The 18,897-nt window shown below is 37.0% G+C and overlaps 1 protein-coding gene across 4 annotated transcripts in view; it reads left to right on the top strand.

Moving 5' to 3' along the window:
- Positions 1–18,897, top strand: part of ARHGAP32 (Rho GTPase activating protein 32) — a 394,792-nt gene that overhangs the window by 304,058 nt on the left and 71,837 nt on the right. For all 4 annotated transcript variants that reach the window (XM_066259724.1, XM_066259723.1, XM_066259720.1 and 1 more), the window contains one exon: positions 16,007–16,088. In XM_066259724.1, the coding sequence (XP_066115821.1) occupies positions 16,007–16,088 (82 nt within the window). The remainder of the gene's footprint in view (positions 1–16,006; positions 16,089–18,897) is intronic.

Below are 18,897 nucleotides of genomic sequence, written 5' to 3'. Positions count from 1 at the left end.
GTTGTCTCTAGCTTAATGCAAAAAGGAAAACCTCATTACTTCTCTTACTTAAACTCTCATCAATATTTGATTTATCTTTTCCTGACACATTCTTCTCTTGATTAACATAACACTTTTAGACTTTCTCCTGCCTCCTCAGTCTTCTTCGTCTCATCCTCCTCTACTACACCTGGAAGTTTGGGGTTGGACTACCTTCTCATTCTACCCTCTTTGTCTTAGACTATCTTATTCACTCTCTTAGCTTAAATACCATATGTATGCCCAACTTCCAAATTCACATCCTGATCTCTGACCTTGTTTTCTGAGTCTCAAACCTGTATATCTTACTGTAAAAGTAATGTTCTTAAAAGTGAAAATTTAGGGAGCTGGCATTTAGGTTTAGTGGAGGTATAAATCAGGCAAGGAAACCAGAAGCAATGTGGCATTTTGGGGGGAGCTAGTGGAGGAGTGAAGAAAGGGCAAAATATAAATAAGAATATCTTTTAAAAACCCAATGCAAGAATGATTAGGCTCCAAGTAAATGGAACCAGAAGTTGGGAAATAAAGAATTGAGATAATTCACTTTTACTTTTTGCTTCATAGCAGCTGCTGCTTCTTTGACTCATCCTCTTCTCTCTTTTGTTAAAAATACATTTTCTAGTTATGATAACTTAATGGATATGTTTAAATACTCTGACTTAGTTCCCAAATTACAGACTAAGTGACTCATTAACTTGTGGTTTGATCCACTGTACTGGTGTTGGTAGGAGCGTGGAGGTCAGATTGGACCAAGACCCTAAGAAGTGGTTCTCTGAGAAACTTTGGGGAGTGGGGGGAAATGGCTGGCATTTCTGGGTGGGAGACCATGAATTTGTCTAGGTTTGAATCTTCTCAGGGATGCCATTTGTCTCCAGCAACAGAGAGACCTATGTGTAGGGAAATGTATTGACTTAGTTTTGGTTTGCTGGATTGGTTTGGCAGGAGGTTAGTATTGCAAGGAAATGAAGGGTTCTGATGTTTAGAAGACAAACACATCAATCACAGGGTTGGTATCAAAAGAAGATATTGGAAGGGAGTTAGGTACCCTACCTGGGGGAAACACAAGATGGCAGGGTATGCAACATCTCTGAATTTGAACTTCATTCATTGTGGAATATGATCCCTGGAGACCTGGGGGGATGGGAAGTGGTAGTCAGAAAATGAAGAATTGGTTACTCTGATGCCAGATGGTTTCAACTGATGAAAACTCTGGCATATGCCTAAGAGTAAGAGCAGTACTTCACTAAGCTTGATATATGTAAAAATATTTCTAATGCTGACAGCCCAAAAAGTTTTACTAGCCATACACTAAATAAATAAACCATTAAAATGGGAATTTCTTAAAAAGTTAGTGATAAGCTCACTGTTATATTGAATTCCTTTCTAGATTTTGATTGGTTGCTCCAGAGAAAGCATAATTAGGATTAATTCCCAAATACATCCTTAAGCAGTGATTCCTTTATATTCCCACTGCTGCTAAAGCTCTAGGCTTATTTTATCACAGTAGCTTCTTATCTAACATTTCCTTTAAGTGGTACCAAAATATTTTTCAGTACATTTATTTTTGTAGCCAAACCTATTTTTTTTTTTTTAGTGTGAGCATATCCTCAAGGTAGAAGATCAGAAGAATCAGGTTGCAGTCTGTTTCCTTCAGATCTGTCCTTATTCTCATAGAACCATGTTCTTGTCAAGCTGCTAGAAGCCTATTTCTAGGAGTATTGAAGGTAGGGCCGGCGCAGGGCCTAGAAATAGAAATAGGTTAGTGGTGAGGTGGACAGGGCCAGTTGTGTAATATTTAGGAATTTTGTAGGGTAGTTATTAAACACAGCCATTATTAAGCATTAAAATATATTCATTTATAATGAAATGAATTAGTATTTAAAACAAAGATAGTAAATACTTAAACCTTTTTAAAAGACTTGACTGTTATCTATGCTCTAGAGCAGGGGTCCCCAAACTACGGCCCGCGGGCTGCATGCGGCCCCCTGAGGCCATTTATCCGGCTCCTGCCGCACTTCCGGAAGGGGCACCTCTTTCATTGGTGGTCAGTGAGAGGAGCACAGGATGCAGATGTTGGAGTACTACATGTGGCAGCGCCACAAAGCGTGGCGTCACTCACGTACAATACTACTTCTGGTGACACGGGATGGCTCCAGAAGCACGTCATATCACTTGTTACGGCTAGTAGTAACAAATATGGAACTGGACATTGACCATCTCATTAGCCAAAACAGGCCCATAGTTCCCATTGAAATACTGGTCAGTTTGTTGATTTAAATTTACTTGTTCTTTATTTTAAATATTGTATTTGTTCCCGTTTTGTTTTTTTACTTTAAAATAAGATATGTGCAGTGTGCATAGGGATTTGTTCATAGTTTTTTTTTATAGTCCGGCCCTCCAACGGTCTGAGGAACAGTGAACTGGCCCCCTGTATAAAAAGTTTGAGGACCCCTGCTCTAGAGGTTACTTGTACCCGGTGTAATGTATGGTATAAATACTGCTACTCTTCATCTCTTTTCAACTCTGTAGTCAGTTATGTTGGAAGCTTAAAAACCAGCCAAGGTGATAGAATTCAAACCGTAGACACTAAACTCTGTAAATCTTGGCCTTGCCTCCTGAAGAGCCAGTGGTTAAAAATTTACCAACTTACCATAGACTGTAATAGCATTTCAGGCTTCTTTTCACTGTATTTCAAAGACTTGGGGGAAAACTGCCAAATTAAAGGCCCTTTTTCTTTCTTGTAAGCCCATCCCTAACCTGTTCCAGCTTTATCTTTGTATTAATCTTTTTCTTCTATTACTGTATTTTCATTATATGCTTACTTCTTTCCCCTTATGGGCCCTAGATGCTGGTCTTTTCTCTCTCGTTTATCTTTTTTTCTAGAGTTCAACCTCTTTTTGACCCTTTCAGTATATGCAATCCCCCTCACTCCCCCCAGGCATATAAATTAGAGCTTTAGAAAATGCCCCTGCTTGAGAAAGATAATATATGAAACAGGATGACATGATTCATAGATCTTATTGCCAGAGTTCGTTACTTTCAATGTTTGCCATTTTAGGTTCTTCAGAATTATTTGTATTTGGTGAGATATTGGCTTAAAGTGTCAGAAGAGTATAAATGTTAACTATACTTTAGAGCAGTGGTCGGCAAACCACGGCTCACGAGCCACATGCGGCTCAATCAGATTGAGGACGTTTTTAGCAAAGGCCAGTTTAGGAGTACCCTAATTAAGTTAATAACAATGTACCTACCTATATAGTTTAAGTTTAAAACATTTGGCTCTCAGGCCCTGGCCGGTTGGCTCAGTGGTAGAGCGTCGGCCTGGCGTGCAAGGGGTCCCGGGTTCGATTCCCAGCTAGGGCACACAGGAGAAGCGCCCATCTGCTTCTCCACCCCTCCCCGTCTCCTTCCTCTCTGTCTCTCTCTTCCCCTCCCGCAGCCAGGCTCCATTGGAGCAAAGATGGCCCGGGCGCTGGGGATGGCTCCTTGGCCTCTGCCCCAGGCGCTAGAGTGGCTCTGGTCGCGACAGAGCGAAGCCCCGGAGGGGCAGAGCATCGCCCTCTGGTGGGCGTGCCAGGTGGATCCTGGTCGGGCGCATGCGGGAGTCTGTCTGACTGTCTCTCCCATTTCCAGCTTCGGAAAAATACAAAAAAAAAAAAAAAAATTTGGCTCTCAAAAGAAATTTCAATCATTGTACTGTTGATATTTGGCTCTGTTGACTAATGAGTTTGCCGACCACTGCCTTAGGGTCAGTTACCTTCTTTTTTATATACAGTATTCAACAGAACATAGTTTCATTTTTTTATGATGGCAGTTCTTTTAGTCCTGCACTTTATTTTTAAAATTGAATTTATTGAGGTAGCACTGGTTAATATGTTATATAAATTTCAGGTGATATGTGCATTAGAATTTGATATGTACATACTCTATTGTGTGGTCATCACCGAAAGTCTTGTATCCTTCCATTAACATATATTTGCTCCCTTTACCCAGTTTACTCTACCCGACCCCGTTTTCTCTCTAGTTATCGCCACTTTGTTGTCGGTACCTATGAGTTTTTTATTCATTTGTTACTTTTTTTTTATATTCTACATATGAATGAAATAGTGGTTTTTGTCCTTTTCTCTCTGACTTATTTTACTTAGCATGTTACTGATTTTATTTAATCTCTCCATGTTGTCACAAATGGCTAAGCAGTATTCCATGGCATGTATGTACCATATTTTCTTTATCCAATTATCCATCGATGGGCACTGTGAGACAGATGTGTTAGGCTTGGTCGCGGGTTTATCAACTGCAAGCACTTTGCTTGATTAGTGCATAAGGACGTGGCAAAGGCACATGTGCATAGCCTAGATAAGGCTATGGGTGATTCGCCTGGGCTGCAATTCTCTCAGATCGCTCTCACGCCACTGTTAGATGCGGTTTCCTTGCTCCCTTGCTCTTACTGCGAATAGCAGATTTTCCTTTGTTTATTAGCTCTTTCCCTTTTATTGTTTATTTGCGAGCTTTCAATAAACGGGAATGGCCCAACACTTTCCTGCTCCACAGTTTCTCTACCGTCTGCCAGAATCCAATGTGAACCTGCCTGGCCTTGGCCACTGGCATTACAGGCACTTAGGTTGTTTCCATGTCTTGGCTATTGTAATTAATACTGCAGTGAATGAAGGGGGTACATACATATTTATTAATTAGTTTTTTTATATATTTTTTTCAGGTAAATACCCAAAAGAGGAGTTGCTGGGTTATATGGTTGTTCTGTTCTTAATTCTTTAAAGAAATTACATACTATTTCCATAGTGAATGTACCAATTTACATTCCCAACAGCATAAAAGCATTCCCTTTTCTCCACATCCTTCTGACACTTTCTTCTTCTTTTTTCTTTGATAATGGCCATTGCAGCAGGTGTGAGTTGATTTCTCATTCTGGTTTTGATATGCAGTTCCCTAATAACTAGTGATGTTCAACATCTTTTCATGTGTATGTTAGCCATATGTATGTCTTCCTTAGATAAAATATCTGTTCAGCCTGACGTGTGGTGGCGCAGTGGATACAGTGTCAGTCTGGAATGCTGAGGTTGCCATTTTGAAACCCCAGGCTTGTCTGATCAGGGCACATACAGGAAGCAACTGCTATGAATTGATGCTTCCCGCTCCTCCACCTGCATTTCTTTCTCTTTGTCCTCTCTCTAAAATCAAATAAAATCTTTAAAATAAAAAAAGGAAAGAAAAATATCTGTTCAGATAATTTGCCTATTTTTTTAATTGGATTGTTTTTGTTGGTGGTGGTGGTGAGTTGTATGAGTTCTTTATATATTTTGGATATTAATCTCATCAGAAGAATTGCTTGCAAATACTATTTCCATTAGGTTGGTTGCCTTTTTGTTTTGTTGATGATTTCTCTCGCTGTGCAGAAGCTTTTTAGTTCGATGTAGGAGTCAAATTCACAAAAACACCCCTAAGAGCAATGTACAGAAGCTTAGTTCCTGTTTTCTTCTAGGAATTTTGTTATTTCAGGTGTTACATTCAAATCTTTAATTTTTTTAAATGAACTTTTAAATGTAAGATACTGGTCTAGTTTTTTTGTTTGTTTGTTTTGTTTTTAATATGGCTGTCCAATTTTCCCATCCCCATTTATTGAAGATATATTACTTTCTCCACTGTATATTTTTGGCTCCTTTGTCATAAATTACTTCCCTTTATATGTATAGGTTTATTTCTGAACTCTTAATTCTGTTCCATTCAGTTCCAGTCAGTTTTTCTGCCCAGTAGCACACTCTTTTAATTATTATAGCTTTGTAGTTTAGTTTGAAATCAGGGTGTGTGATACCTCCAGATTTGTTTTTTTCCTCAGAATTGCTTTTGCAATATGGGGTCTTTGGGAGTTTCATTCAAATTTGAGAACTTTTTGGTCTATTTCTGTGAAAAATGCCATTAGGATTTTGATAGGGATTGTATTGAATCTGTATATTGCTTTAGGTAATATGGATATTTTAACAGTGTTTATTTTTTCAATCTATGAACTCAGAATTCTTTCCACCTTTTTGTGTCTTTAATTTCTCTCAACAATGTCATAGTTTTCAGTGTACAATTCCTTCACCTACTTTATTAAGCTTAGTCTTAAGTATTTTATTCTTTTTGTTGTGATTGTAAGTGGGATTATTTTCTAGTTAAAGAAATGGAGCAGATTTTTGTGTATCAGTTTTATATTCTGCAACTTTACTAACATCTTATTTATAATATTTTTATTGATTCTTTAGGGTTTTTTAATGTATGAAATCATGTCACCTGCAAATAGTGATGTTTTTACTTCTTTTTCAGTTTGGATGCCTTTTATTATTTTTATTTCTTGCGTAATTGATCTGGCTAGTCCTTTTACTACTGTGTTAAATAACAGTGCTGAAAGTGGGCATCCCTGTCTTTTTTCAGATCTTAGAGGAAAAATTTTGCTTTTTACCTCTGCATTTGATGTTAGTTGAAGGTTTGTCATAATAGCCTTTATTATGTTGAGGTATGTTTATTTTATACTCATTTTATTGAGAGTTTTATTATAAATCGATGTTGTATCTTTTCAAATGCTTTTTGTGCATCTGTTGAGATAATCGTGTGATTTTTTAAAAACCTTTTATCTGTTTACTGTGGTGTATCATGTTTATGGATTTACAGATGTTGAATCATCCTTGCATCCCTGGAGTGAATTCCATTTGATTGTGGCATATGATCCTTCTAATGTATCAATGTATTCTGTTTGCTTATTTTGTGGAGGGGTTTTGTATCTTTCTTCATCAGAGATATTGGCCTGTAATTTGTATATGTATGTATGTGTGTGATGTCTTTGCCTAGTTTTGATGTCAGGGTAATATTGCTTTTTAAGATTACTAGAAAACATTTTCTCCTGTTTAGTTTTTTAAAATATAATTTATTGGGGTGACATAGGTTCAGGTGTACAGTTCTATAATACATTATTTGTACATTGCTCTGTGTGTTCATCACCTCAAGGCAAGTTTCCTTCCATCATATTTAAATCTTTTCTAAATGTATGTTAGAATTCACCAGTTGAAGCCATCAGTCCTAGACTTTTTTTTTTGGGGGGGGGGCTGCATTTGAATAGTGTTTTAAATTTGTTACTATAATTGTTCATGGTTTAGTCTAGTAAGGTTGTGTGATTCTAAGAATTTATATATTTCTTCTGTGTTGTCCAGTTTGGTGACCTAAAGCTTTTCATAGTATCCCTGTATAATCTTTTGTATTTCTGTGGTATCATTGTAACTTAAGCTCTTTTATTTCTGATTTCCTTTGATTCTTCTCTTTTTTTTCCTTAATGAGTTTAGGTAACAGTTTGTCAAATTTGTTTGTCTTTAAAGAACCCTCTTTATTTTGTGAGTTTTTTCTATTGTCTTTTTGTTCTCTTTTACTTATTTTCACTCTGATTTTTATTATTTCCTCCCTTCTATTAACTTTGGGCTTCATTTGTTCAGTTTTTCCAGCTCTGTAAGGTGTAATTTTAGATTTTTTATTTGCATGTTTTCTTGTTTCTTGAAGTAGTCCTGTATTACTGTAAATTCCTTTGTAGTACTGCTTTTGCTGCATCCCAGACATTATAGGATTCCATATTTTTATTTTCATTTGTCTATACCTATCTTTTGAGTTCTTCTTTTACTTCTTTGACCCAGTAGTTGTTCTGTAGCATGGTGTTTAATCTCCACAGAGTTGTGATTTTTCCAGCTTTCTTCCTGTAGTTGATTTCTAGTTTTATACCATTTTGGTCAGGTTAGACGCTTGTTATGATTTCAGTCTTCTTAAATTTATGGAGGCTTGTTTTCTGTCCGAATGCATGGTCTATTCTTTAGAATGTTCCATGTGTACTTGAGAAGAACTTGTATTGTGTTATTTTGGATGGAAAGTTCTAATATACTACCAAATCCATCTGCTCTGTTTCACTGAGAGTCAGTGTTTCCACGTGGGCTCTCTATCTGGATGATTTATCCATTAATGTAAATGGAGTATTAAAATCCTATACTACTGCCTGACCAGGTGGTAGCGCAGTGGATAGAGCGTTGAACTGGCACATGGAGGACTCAGGTTTGAGACCCTGAGGTCGCCAGCTTGAGCGCAAGCTCATCGGCTTTGAGCAAAGCTCACCAGCTTGAGCCCAAGGTCGCTGGCTCGAGCAAGGGGTTACTCGGTTTGCTGTAGCCCCGCCCCTGTCAAGGCACATGAGAAATCAATCAATGAACAACTAAGGAACCACAACAAAGAATTGATGTTTCTCATCTCTCTCCCTTCCTGTATGTCTGTCCCTCTCTCTGGCTCTCTCTGGCTCTCTCTGCCTCTGCCACACACACACACACACACACACACACAAAAAAATCCTATACTACTATTTTATACTGTCAATTTCTCCCTTTAACTTTATATATTGTCATGTTCCTAGATTGGGTGCTTATAGATTAATAAATGTTACATTTTCTTGATGAATTGTCCCCTTTATCATTATAAAATGTCTATATTTGTCTTTTTTACCCTTTTTTATTATGAAATCTATTTTTGTTTGATGTAAATATGACTGCATCTTCTTTTATTTAGATAACATTTGCTAGGAGTACCATCTTCACCCCTTTACATTGAGCCTAGGTTTGGGTTTGTAGCAGAGATGGGTCTCCTGAAGGCAGCAGATGGTTGGGTCTGTTTTTTAATCTGTTCTGCTACTCTGTGCCTTTTGGTTAGTGAATTCAGTTCATTCACATTTAGGGCAATTGTTGAAATATCGCTGAAATATCGGATTGACTATAGCCATTCTATCTTTTGTTTTCCTGTTACTCTGTATCTTTGTGTTTTTGTTTCTTTTTTCACTTTGTAGTTCTGTCTGCTATTGTAGTATATGTAATATATGTAGTATGATGGTTTTATATGACTTTTAAAATGTTTTTCTCTTTGTTTTTTAAAATGTTTCTTGACTTAGCTCTGGATTTTGGTTTGTATAAAGTGTCTCAGATAAAATAGTCTTTTTTTCCCGATAGGATTTTTTTTTTTTTTTACTGAGACAGAGCGAGAGTCAGAGAGAGGGATAGATAGGGACAGATAGACAGGAACGGAGAGAGATGAGAAGCATCAATCATTAGTTTTTTGTTGTGGCATGTAGTTGTTCATTGATTGCTTTCTCATATGTGCCTTGACTATAGGGCTACAGCAGACTGAGTAACCCCTTGCTCAAACCAGCGACCTTGGGTCCAAGCTGGTGAGCTTTGCTCAAACCAGATGAGCCCACACTCAAGCTGGCGGCCTCGGGGTCTCGAACCTAGGTCCTCTGCATCCCAGTCTGATGCTCTATCCACTGAGCCAACGCCTAGTCAGGCCCGATAGGATCTTATCATCAATCTCTTACACAAATTTTGTCCTTTTCTTTCACTCTTTAGTTTTTGTTGTTACAAATTATCCCTTTTTTATGTTGTATGTTTATTACCAAAGTGCTATAGCTGTAATTACTTTATAAATGCTCCAGAGAATAACAGTTATGTATTTATTTTAATTTTTTTGCTGACTGATTTTAGAGAGGGAGCAAAGCAGAGAGAGAGAGAAACATTGATTTATTGTTCCACTTATTTATGCATTCATTAATTAATTCTTTTATGTGCCCTGACCAGGATCGAACCTGCAGCCTTGGTATATTGGGACTACGCTCTAACAAACTATGTTACCCAGCCAGGAAGCTATAGTTATTTTTAATGTTTGTTTGTTTATTTATTTATTTATGCAACAGAGACAGAGAGATACAGAGAGAGGGAAAGGTAGGGACAGACAGAATAGAGAGAGATGAGAAGCATCAAGTCTTTGTTATTGTACCTTAGTTGTTCATTGATTGCTTTCTCATATGTGCCTTGACTAGGGGACTACAGCAGAGCGAGCGACCCCTTGCTCAAGCCACTGACTTTGGGCTCTAGTCAGCGACCTTGGGCTTTAAGCTAGCAACCTTTGGGCTTGAGTCAGGAACCATGGGTCATGTCCTTGATACTACGCTCAAGCCAGCGACCCCGTGCTGAAGCCGGATGAGCCTACACTCAAGCCGGTGACTTTGGGGTTTTGAACCTGGGTCCTTCATGTCCCAGTCTGATGCTCTATTCACTGCGCCACTGCCTGGTCAGTCATAATTAAGTATTTAATACCCTATTCTGAAATAGAGTTGAAATTTTCTGCTTCTGGCTGTCTTTGTCAGCTTACTCAGTTTTGTATACTTTTGTCTTCTGTTTTAGGTACAAGAGCACCTTTCTTTTCTTTCTTTTTCAAGTGAGAGGGGGGAGATAGAGAGACAGACACTCACATGAGTCCCGACCAGGATCTACCTCACAACCACCCTCTGGGGCTGATGATGCTTTGCCCATCTGGGCCATGCTCACAACTGAGCTATTTTTAATGCCTGAAGCAGAGGCTCCATAGAGCCATCCTCCGCATCCATGGCCAGTGCACTAGAACCAATTGAGTCGTGGCTGTTTCAGGGGAAGAGAACGAGAGAGAGAGAGAGAGAGAGAGAAAGAGAGAGAGAGAGAAGGGGGAGGGGTGGAAAAGCAGATGGTCACTTCTCCTGTGTACCCTGACCTGGAGTGAAACCCGGGACATCCATTCACCGGGCTAATGCTTTACCACTGAGCCAGCTAGCCAGGGCCACAAAAGCACCTTTCAGCATTTTATGTAATACAGGTTTTGTGTTGATAAATTCTCAAATTACCTCATTTTTATTTTTTGTTTTTGCTCTGGAGAACTTTTTATTTCTTCATATAAAAAGGACAACTCTTCTAGATATATATTATTCTCAGCTGATGATTTCTGTCTTTCTATATTTTGAATATTTCATTCTACTCTTTCCTGGCTTGTAGTGTTTCTTTTGAGAAATCTGATGTTAATCTGATGGGGTTTTCCTTTGTAAGTAACCTTTTTTTTCCCATGGTTACCTTGAGATTCCTTGTTTTTATCATTATCTTGACAGTTTTAATATAATGTGTCTTTTTAAAAAATTTTATTTAGAAAATTAAATTCAATGGAGTGACATTGATCAATAAGATTACGTAAGTTTCAGGTAAACATCTCCATAGCATTTGAACTGTTGATTCTGTTGTGTGTCCATTACCCAAAGTCAAATAATTTCTGTCACCTTATATTTGTCCCTTTTTACTCCCCTCCACCCCAACCCCTCCCTCTCAGCCTCCTCCCCCTGGTAACCACTTCACTTTTATCTATGTCCATGAGTCTCAGTTTTATATCCCACCTATGTGTGAAATCAAATAGTTTGTAGCTTTTTCTGATTTACCTATTTTACTTAGTATAATGTTCTCAGGGTCCATCCATGTTGTCATAAATTGCAATATGTCATCATTTCTTATGACTGAGTAGTATTCCACTGTATATATGTACCACATCTTTATCCAATCCTCTATCAAGGGACACTTTGCTTGCTTCCATGTCTTGGCCACTGTGAATAATGCTGCGATGAACATGGGGGTGCATATGTCTTTACGTACCAATGTTTTTGAGTTTTGGGGGTAGATACCCAGTAGAGGGATTGCTGGGTTATATGGTAGTTCTATTCTTAGTATTTTGAGGAACTACCATACTTTCATTCATAATGACTATACCAGTTTACATTCCCACCAGCAGTGAATGAGAGTTTCTTTTTCTCCACAGCACCCCCAACACTTGTTACTACCTGTCTGTTGATAATAGCCAATCTAATGTGTGAGGTGGTATATCTCATTGTAGTTTTGATTTGCATTTCTTTAATAGCTAACAAAGATGAGCATTCTACAATGCATCATCTGTATATTACATTGTGTGTTCACTACCCCAAGTCAAGTCTCCCTCCATCATATCTCCCCTCTACCCTTCTCCACCTCTGCCTACACCCTTTTTCTCTTTCAAACCTGACACCATTTTCTGTGTCTCTAAGTTTTTTAAATTTTCTTAGTCTCTCCACCTTTTTTACCCAGTTAATTCCCCACTGCCATCTCCTCTGACAGCCATCAGTCTGTTTTTCATATATGTTATGTCTTGGAGAAAGTTTATTTATGCTGAGATAATTAGATATTCTGTTAGCTTCTTTCATATTAATGTTTAGTCCCTTCCCTAAGTTTGGTAAGTTCTCATCAATAATTTTTTGACTAGGCTGTCTGTTCCCTTCTTTCTCTCTTGCCCTTCTGGGAGGGATACTTATGATTCTTGTGTTGCTCTTTCTAGTGGAACAAGCTAGTTCTTGTAGAGTTCTTTCATTAAAAAAAACAATCTTAGTTTTTTCTCCTCATCTACTCTAATCAATTCTAGGTTTTTATATTCAAGCTTGCTAGTTCTCTCTTTCATCTGGTCTTCTCTGTCCAATACTTCCTAATGCATTCTTCATCACATTTATTGAGTTCTTCAGTTCCAGATTTTCTGCGGTTTATTTTTAAAGAGTTTTAATCTCTTTAGTAAAGTACCCTTTCTGTTTATTAATTCTATTCCTGAGCTCATTAAACTACCTTTCTAAGTTTTTTAATATCTTGTTGAGTTCCTTCATTACTGCAAACCTGACTTCTCTGCCATTTCATTCACAGTCCCTTGACTTGGAGTTTGGTTGCTGGAAAATTGCCATTTTCTGTGTTACCTGTTGCTGTGGTTGTTCATGGTATCTGATGCATTGGCCTCTGCCTGTACATGTGAGGCCGTGCCTTCCTTTCTTGTTTAGATACAATTTTGATCTTATCCATTCAATAGGTTGATAGAGGTATTTTTTGGTTTGTTTTCCAGTAGATGATGCTATAGCTCAATTTTTGTTTCTTTTACTTGTGCTAATTTCACCTTTAGGGTCCTCGTGGGAGGACATTGCTTGGTATGGAAATTGACTCATGGATGAACAGGAAAAGAGGGTGTTTTAGTTGTGTTTGGGTTACCTTCATTTGGGGCACCATTACCATGGTGGGGGATGTGCCAGATGGAAGGGAAACCAAGTTTATGAGCCCAGCGTGCTTTTCCCTAGTTCCCTGTGGGTACTGGCACCGCTGTTCTGTAGCCTGGGGGCTGTTGATACATGTCCTTTGCTGCCCCTAGTGGGTTCCTTCACAGTGAAGGGCAGGGTGGGGAATGGAGCTGGATTTTTGGGCACTAACACACTGCTTCTGCCCCTTTTATGCTCTGCTAGGTCTTAGTGTGGTGGCTGCACCCTAACTCCTCTATTGCTATCGAGCTGGCTGGGGCCACAGTGGGCACCAATGCCTATGGCTACCGCTCTGGTCTTTCCCTCATCCTTCCTTTCCTACATGTTTCAGTCTGCCCACCTTCAAGTGTACTTATACATGGATTTCTCAGGTGTGTTGTGTATTGAGGAGAGGAACCTTTGTTGTATTAAAATGTCCAACATGTAAATTTAAGGGGAAATAAAAAGTAGTCTTCTCACTCCACCATGATGCTGATATCACTCCCATGGTGTTGATTTTATTATTATTATTTTTTTTGGTACTGATTTTTTTTATTATGAAAATATAGTCTGTTTGCCTTTCACAAATTTGTATAATCAACTTTTAAAAATAAAAGAAAAACCTGAATGGTTAAGACTGTCTTTGGCTTCAAGAAACAGAAAAGTAAACAGAAAGGGTGACTGATTGCTACTGCTGAGTCAGCAGCTTTTATGATGCAATGATACTAGGCAGAAGCCTCTGAGATAAACTTGGCCTTTCTTTCAAGGTCAAATAAGGCTCCTTCAGACCCCAGCTTGATACTGATGACTGCATTCACAGCGAAAAGGAGACAAAGTCGTCACAGCAGCATTGTGTTTACATGTGTCATGGCTGCACCTGGATGGAAAGAGTCCAGGGAAGTCAATATTTAGTTCAGCTAATACTTAGCAATACCACACTTCATAATAAAGGATGACAGGAGAGCAGGGATTGAAGTTAGGCATTAGGTAAACCTGTTATAGATGTCTATGTAGTACACATAGCATTTCCCCCATATATATAAACTTAATACATTGAGACAAACTTAAAGGGTGAAAATCTTACATATGTATTATATAGTTCCCCAGAGAAGTTCATTAAACTTTGATAAGTCTTTGTAAGAAGTGATAGAAAACTAGTTTTTATTTGTTGAAAGGTATTTGAATTTAGAAAGTAGGCCAGGTGCTTTCACACAATTATTGAACTATCTCATATTATCCCCATTGTTATAAATTTAAGAAACTGAGACAGAGGATAATAAATTTTCTCCAGACCACAGCACCTTGGTAAGTGGGTGAGCTAAGTTTAGAACCTGGTTTTTTCTCCATAGCAAATTACTGAAATGTTTATAAATTGAAACGAATTAGACTTTTATGGAAATAATGACATTTGGTAGAGAGGAAACGTAAGTACGCACACACAGAAGGCGGTATTACATGCCGTATTCACTCAACGAGGGCGCTGGAGCCCTCTGGGTCTTCCAGTGTCCGACACACTGGGATGATAATGGGTAGCATTTAACAAGTGTTTACTATGTGTATTTTGCTTACACTGATCCATTGAATACTTATAACAACCCTTATGAGCTAGGCACTAATTATTTTTAGATGAATAAACTGAAGCAAAGAGCCTAAGTTACAGACCCAGGATAGTAAGTAGCAGACCTAGAATTGAACCCAGGCACTCTTAGTCTTGAGGCTATACTGTTAATCATTATAACATTATAACATATACCCTCTCAAATAACTGATTTGTTTAAGAGAGAATGAGGAGGATTTTTCATGTTGATTGTTTTCTGTTTCTAACAAATCTTGAAAGAATTTCTACTTGTTTAGTTAAATAAAAAGTTCAATAAAATATGATACAGAATTTTACCAATAAAACAAATACTTAAATCCCAAACTCAAATCTTTCACACAAAACTTATAGTTATTATAACCCCTTTTTAGCTCATGATAACTGGTTACATCTTTATAATCTTAAGAATTACCATAGACTATTGATCCAGAGATTGAAATAATGCAGCAACTAAGTATGTGAAGATAATCCTGCACAGATGGAAAGTGTGCAGCTCAGAATTTCATGATGAATCATAGTCTTGGAAGAACATTGCATTCTTCCCCAGAGTCTGTCAACAGAGGGATGTAGAAAGTGATGTAATTTTCATATTTTAGCTTTAACATCTGCTGCATGGCAGCTCAATTATATTCTTATCTAAGGAAACATCTATAAATATTGGTAAAGATTTTCTTTTTACTTTTGTTTCCAGGCTGTTTATCTCTGTAGTCATTCAGTATCTCTGTGTGATTTGGTGCTGAGGATTTTGCTAAGATTCAGCTTTCTAAGGATTGACCTGTGCCATGAGTGATTCTACCAGGTCAAAGTGGTGTGGTTTTCAGAGCCAGGTTCTGTCAATGTTGTGGAGATTGGTTGGCTCCATTCTCTCTCTCTTGCTTTCCCACGTATCCATGCACTACTAGCTCTTTAACAACAGTAAGAACCAAGATTTTAAACGAGCAGGTGTTTAACCAATTTATTATAGTTTTGTAATTTTTCATGAACTTTGTGGAAAAACAAAGAGAAGGTTTACAAAAAAATTTGAATGTGACTCAGTGTAGGTTTTTAAAAAAATCATGGAGGATGTATTTTAAAAACTGACAGTAGAGATATTAACACAAGTAGATTGAAATTTCAGCAGAGTAAATTGTTAAGAGGTAAAAATTACACCTATATACATGCATTGCATTTGTTGGTATCAGATTCAACATTTTAATTGGTGTTAAAACGTGTGAGAAATTAAAAGCTGAATCTTAAAAAGCAGACTTAGATTTTAGGCAATTAAAACATGTAACTCTATATACACGTAGCAACAGATTGTTTTATTTTTTGTTTTTGTAATTGGCGTCATCTGTGACCAAGAGTTTTGGAAGAATAGAATCACTTGGGAGGGACTGTGGAGTACTTTACTGGAAGTGAAGTGGCACTGTGGTCTGTTCTGTGGTTTAGAGTCTTCTCTTTGCTACTTTTCTTAGGTGGGACTCTTCCCTGGACACTGTGTTGAGTTAATTAATCAGAAGGTTCCCCAGTCGGTGACCAATTCAGTGCCAAAACCAGGTGAGTACACTTTTTCATTAGTGTGGTTATTTTACCAACTGCTTAAAGATGTAGATTTTCCCATACTTTATTTTGATATTTTTTGTATTTATGAACCTAAAATGCATCTTTAATATTATGTGGTTTTGATTTTAAGAGATTTTTATTTCTCAACTGATCATTTCTCAGAAAGTTTACATGCATTCAAAATTTTAGACAATTTTGAAGAACTAGATGCTCCATTAAGCTTTGTCATTTGTTTTTAAAACTATATAGTAGGTACATAGCTTGTTAATGAAGAAAATGCTAAAAGAAAATAGTTTTATAGAACTGACATGGAGATAGTCTGATGAGCTGAAAATTAATAGATAAAGTCAATGTAGATTTTCATGGTGCTTGTGCATTTTAAAACTATTGTAAACAGCATTTCTTACTTATATAGTATATTTACAGTGTTTTATAAATATGTGGAGTATTTTACAAATAAAACAATGTTAAAGTTCTGTTTTTATTGGGGTGATTTTTATATTGGCAAATTCAGCAGCATATCTAGTCTGGAACTTTATTGTATGATATAATTTAAAAAAAATTTCCCATTGATTTGAGAGAGAGAGAGAGAGAGAGAGAGAGGGAGGGAGAGGGAGAGGGAGAGGAGAAAGGGAGAGAGAGAGGCAAATCAACTCATTTCTCCACTTAGTTGTTTCATTTAGTTGTATATTCATTGGTTGTTTCTCATATGTGCCCTGACTGGGGATTGAACCCACAACTTGGTGCTTCGAGATGAAGCTCTGTTCACTGAGCAACCCAGCCAAGGCCCTAAATTTTTCAAAAGAAATTAAAATCAAAGATGAAAAGATTTTGGAGGGAAGAAGTAGTACAGGGGTTATGAACAAGAGAGGTTCTGTAGGTTTGAAACGTTTAAGTTTTTATATGCACAGAAAGGTAAAAATAAACACAATGTTAAGACAGATATCTGTCTTAAGTTGCATTTAATAGGTACATGTACCTGTTCCAACTGACATAATAATTCAACTTAACAAACCCACTAGATCTATCTCGTTTGTAACCTGGACACTGCTTATAATCAGATGTGTTTTTCTTTGTTGTAATAAATTCCCTCCGCTCTTCACTGCCCTACCTGTTGCACTCTCCTCCAGTAAAAGAAAGATAAGAAAAACATTTCTGGGCCTTAGAATTTATTTGTACTGTTTTTCTTAGTGTATTTTCTAGGTTTAGTTTCTAAGTTTATTCTGAGTATTTTCCCACCTCTGCTCCCAAAGCATATACCAAACGACCTTTGGTTATAGTATTCAGGTAAAAGTAAAGCGTAGTAACCTCTTTCAAACCTTATTTCTTCATAGAAGGTTAAGTATTCAGTGCTCCAATTTTTCTCATATGAATTTAAAAATTTCAGACAGACTACATGGATTGTTTAGTAGGGAAAAGTACTTCAAAACAGTGTTTTCGGCAGTTCTAGGGTCACGGTTCTCAGTCTTTTTTCAAGTTGTTTTAATGCTCTGTTAAATTCCCTTTAGTTGGGTAAATTTATGAAAAGACTTCCTCAGTGGGTACTTGGTCAGTCAATGTTCATTAGTGGTTCTGATGCCTGTAGGTTTCTTTCTCTTTAAATATGACATCAGTACCTTAAAAAAAGAATGCCATACCCATAAGCATGCATTACCCCAATCCCCCCACTCCCAGCTGAAGGAGCTACTGTTTGTCTCTATAGATTTCCCTATTCTAGACATTTTATATAAATGGAATCATATAATTTGTGATATTTTGTGTTTGGCTTGTTTCAGTTAGCATAATGTGTTTAAGATTCATATATATATCAGTACTTCGTGCTTTTTATGGCTGAATAATATCCCACTGTTTGGATAAACTATATTTTATTTATCTCTTCATTTTGGGTCATTTCCTTTTCTGACTATTAAGAATAATGCTTCTATGAACATTTTTGTACAGATTTTTATGTGAATGTTTTCGTCTCTTAGTATATATCTAGGAATCAAATTGCTAGGTTATACAGCAACACTGTTTGACCTTTGAGAAACTGCCAAAGTGCTTTAACAAGTATCTGCACCTTTTTATGTTACCACTGGCAATGTATGAGAGTTACAGTTGCTCCATGTCCTTGTTAATATTGTTTTATTATTGCCATCTCAGAGGTTATGAAGTGATATATCTTTGCAGTTTTGATGTGCAGTTCCTGATGGTTAATAATGTCTAACATTTTTTATGTGCTTATTACCCATTTGCATATCTTTAGATAAATGTCTATTCAGATTCTTTGACTGTTCTTAAATTTGGTTGTCTTTTTATTGTTGACTTGTAAGTGTCCTTTATATATTTGAGGTATACTTTATTTTAATGAGATAATATAGTTTGCAAGTATTTTCTCACATTTTTTGAGTTCTCTTTATTCTTGATGGTATTCATTGAAGCATAAAGGTTTTTATTTTGATGAAGCTCAATTTATTTTTTTCTATCAAGATTTACCTCTGAGTATTCTGTTAAGAAGTTTATAATTTTAGATCTTAAATTTTAGCCTATGATCCATTTTGAGTTAATTTTTGTTCATGGAGTGAAGTCTAAAGACCACACTGTTGAAAAGATTACTTCTTCCCCATTACATTGTCTTGACTTCCCTGTAGAAAGTCAATTAATTGGCTGTAGCCATAGGAATTTGTTTTTGGACTTTCAGTTCTATTATTAATCTGTATGTTGGCTTTAAGGCAGAACCATGCTGTCTTGATTACTGTTGTTCTATAGTAAAATTTGTAACTGGGAAGTCCTACTTTATTCTTTTTCAGGATTCATTTGGCTT

The sequence above is a fragment of the Saccopteryx bilineata genome, chromosome 2 (genome assembly GCF_036850765.1).
Source record: "Saccopteryx bilineata isolate mSacBil1 chromosome 2, mSacBil1_pri_phased_curated, whole genome shotgun sequence".
NCBI classification, from domain to species: Eukaryota; Metazoa; Chordata; class Mammalia; order Chiroptera; family Emballonuridae; genus Saccopteryx; species Saccopteryx bilineata.
Note: the sequence above shows the minus strand (reverse complement) of the source record. Positions and strands in the feature narration are given on the sequence as shown.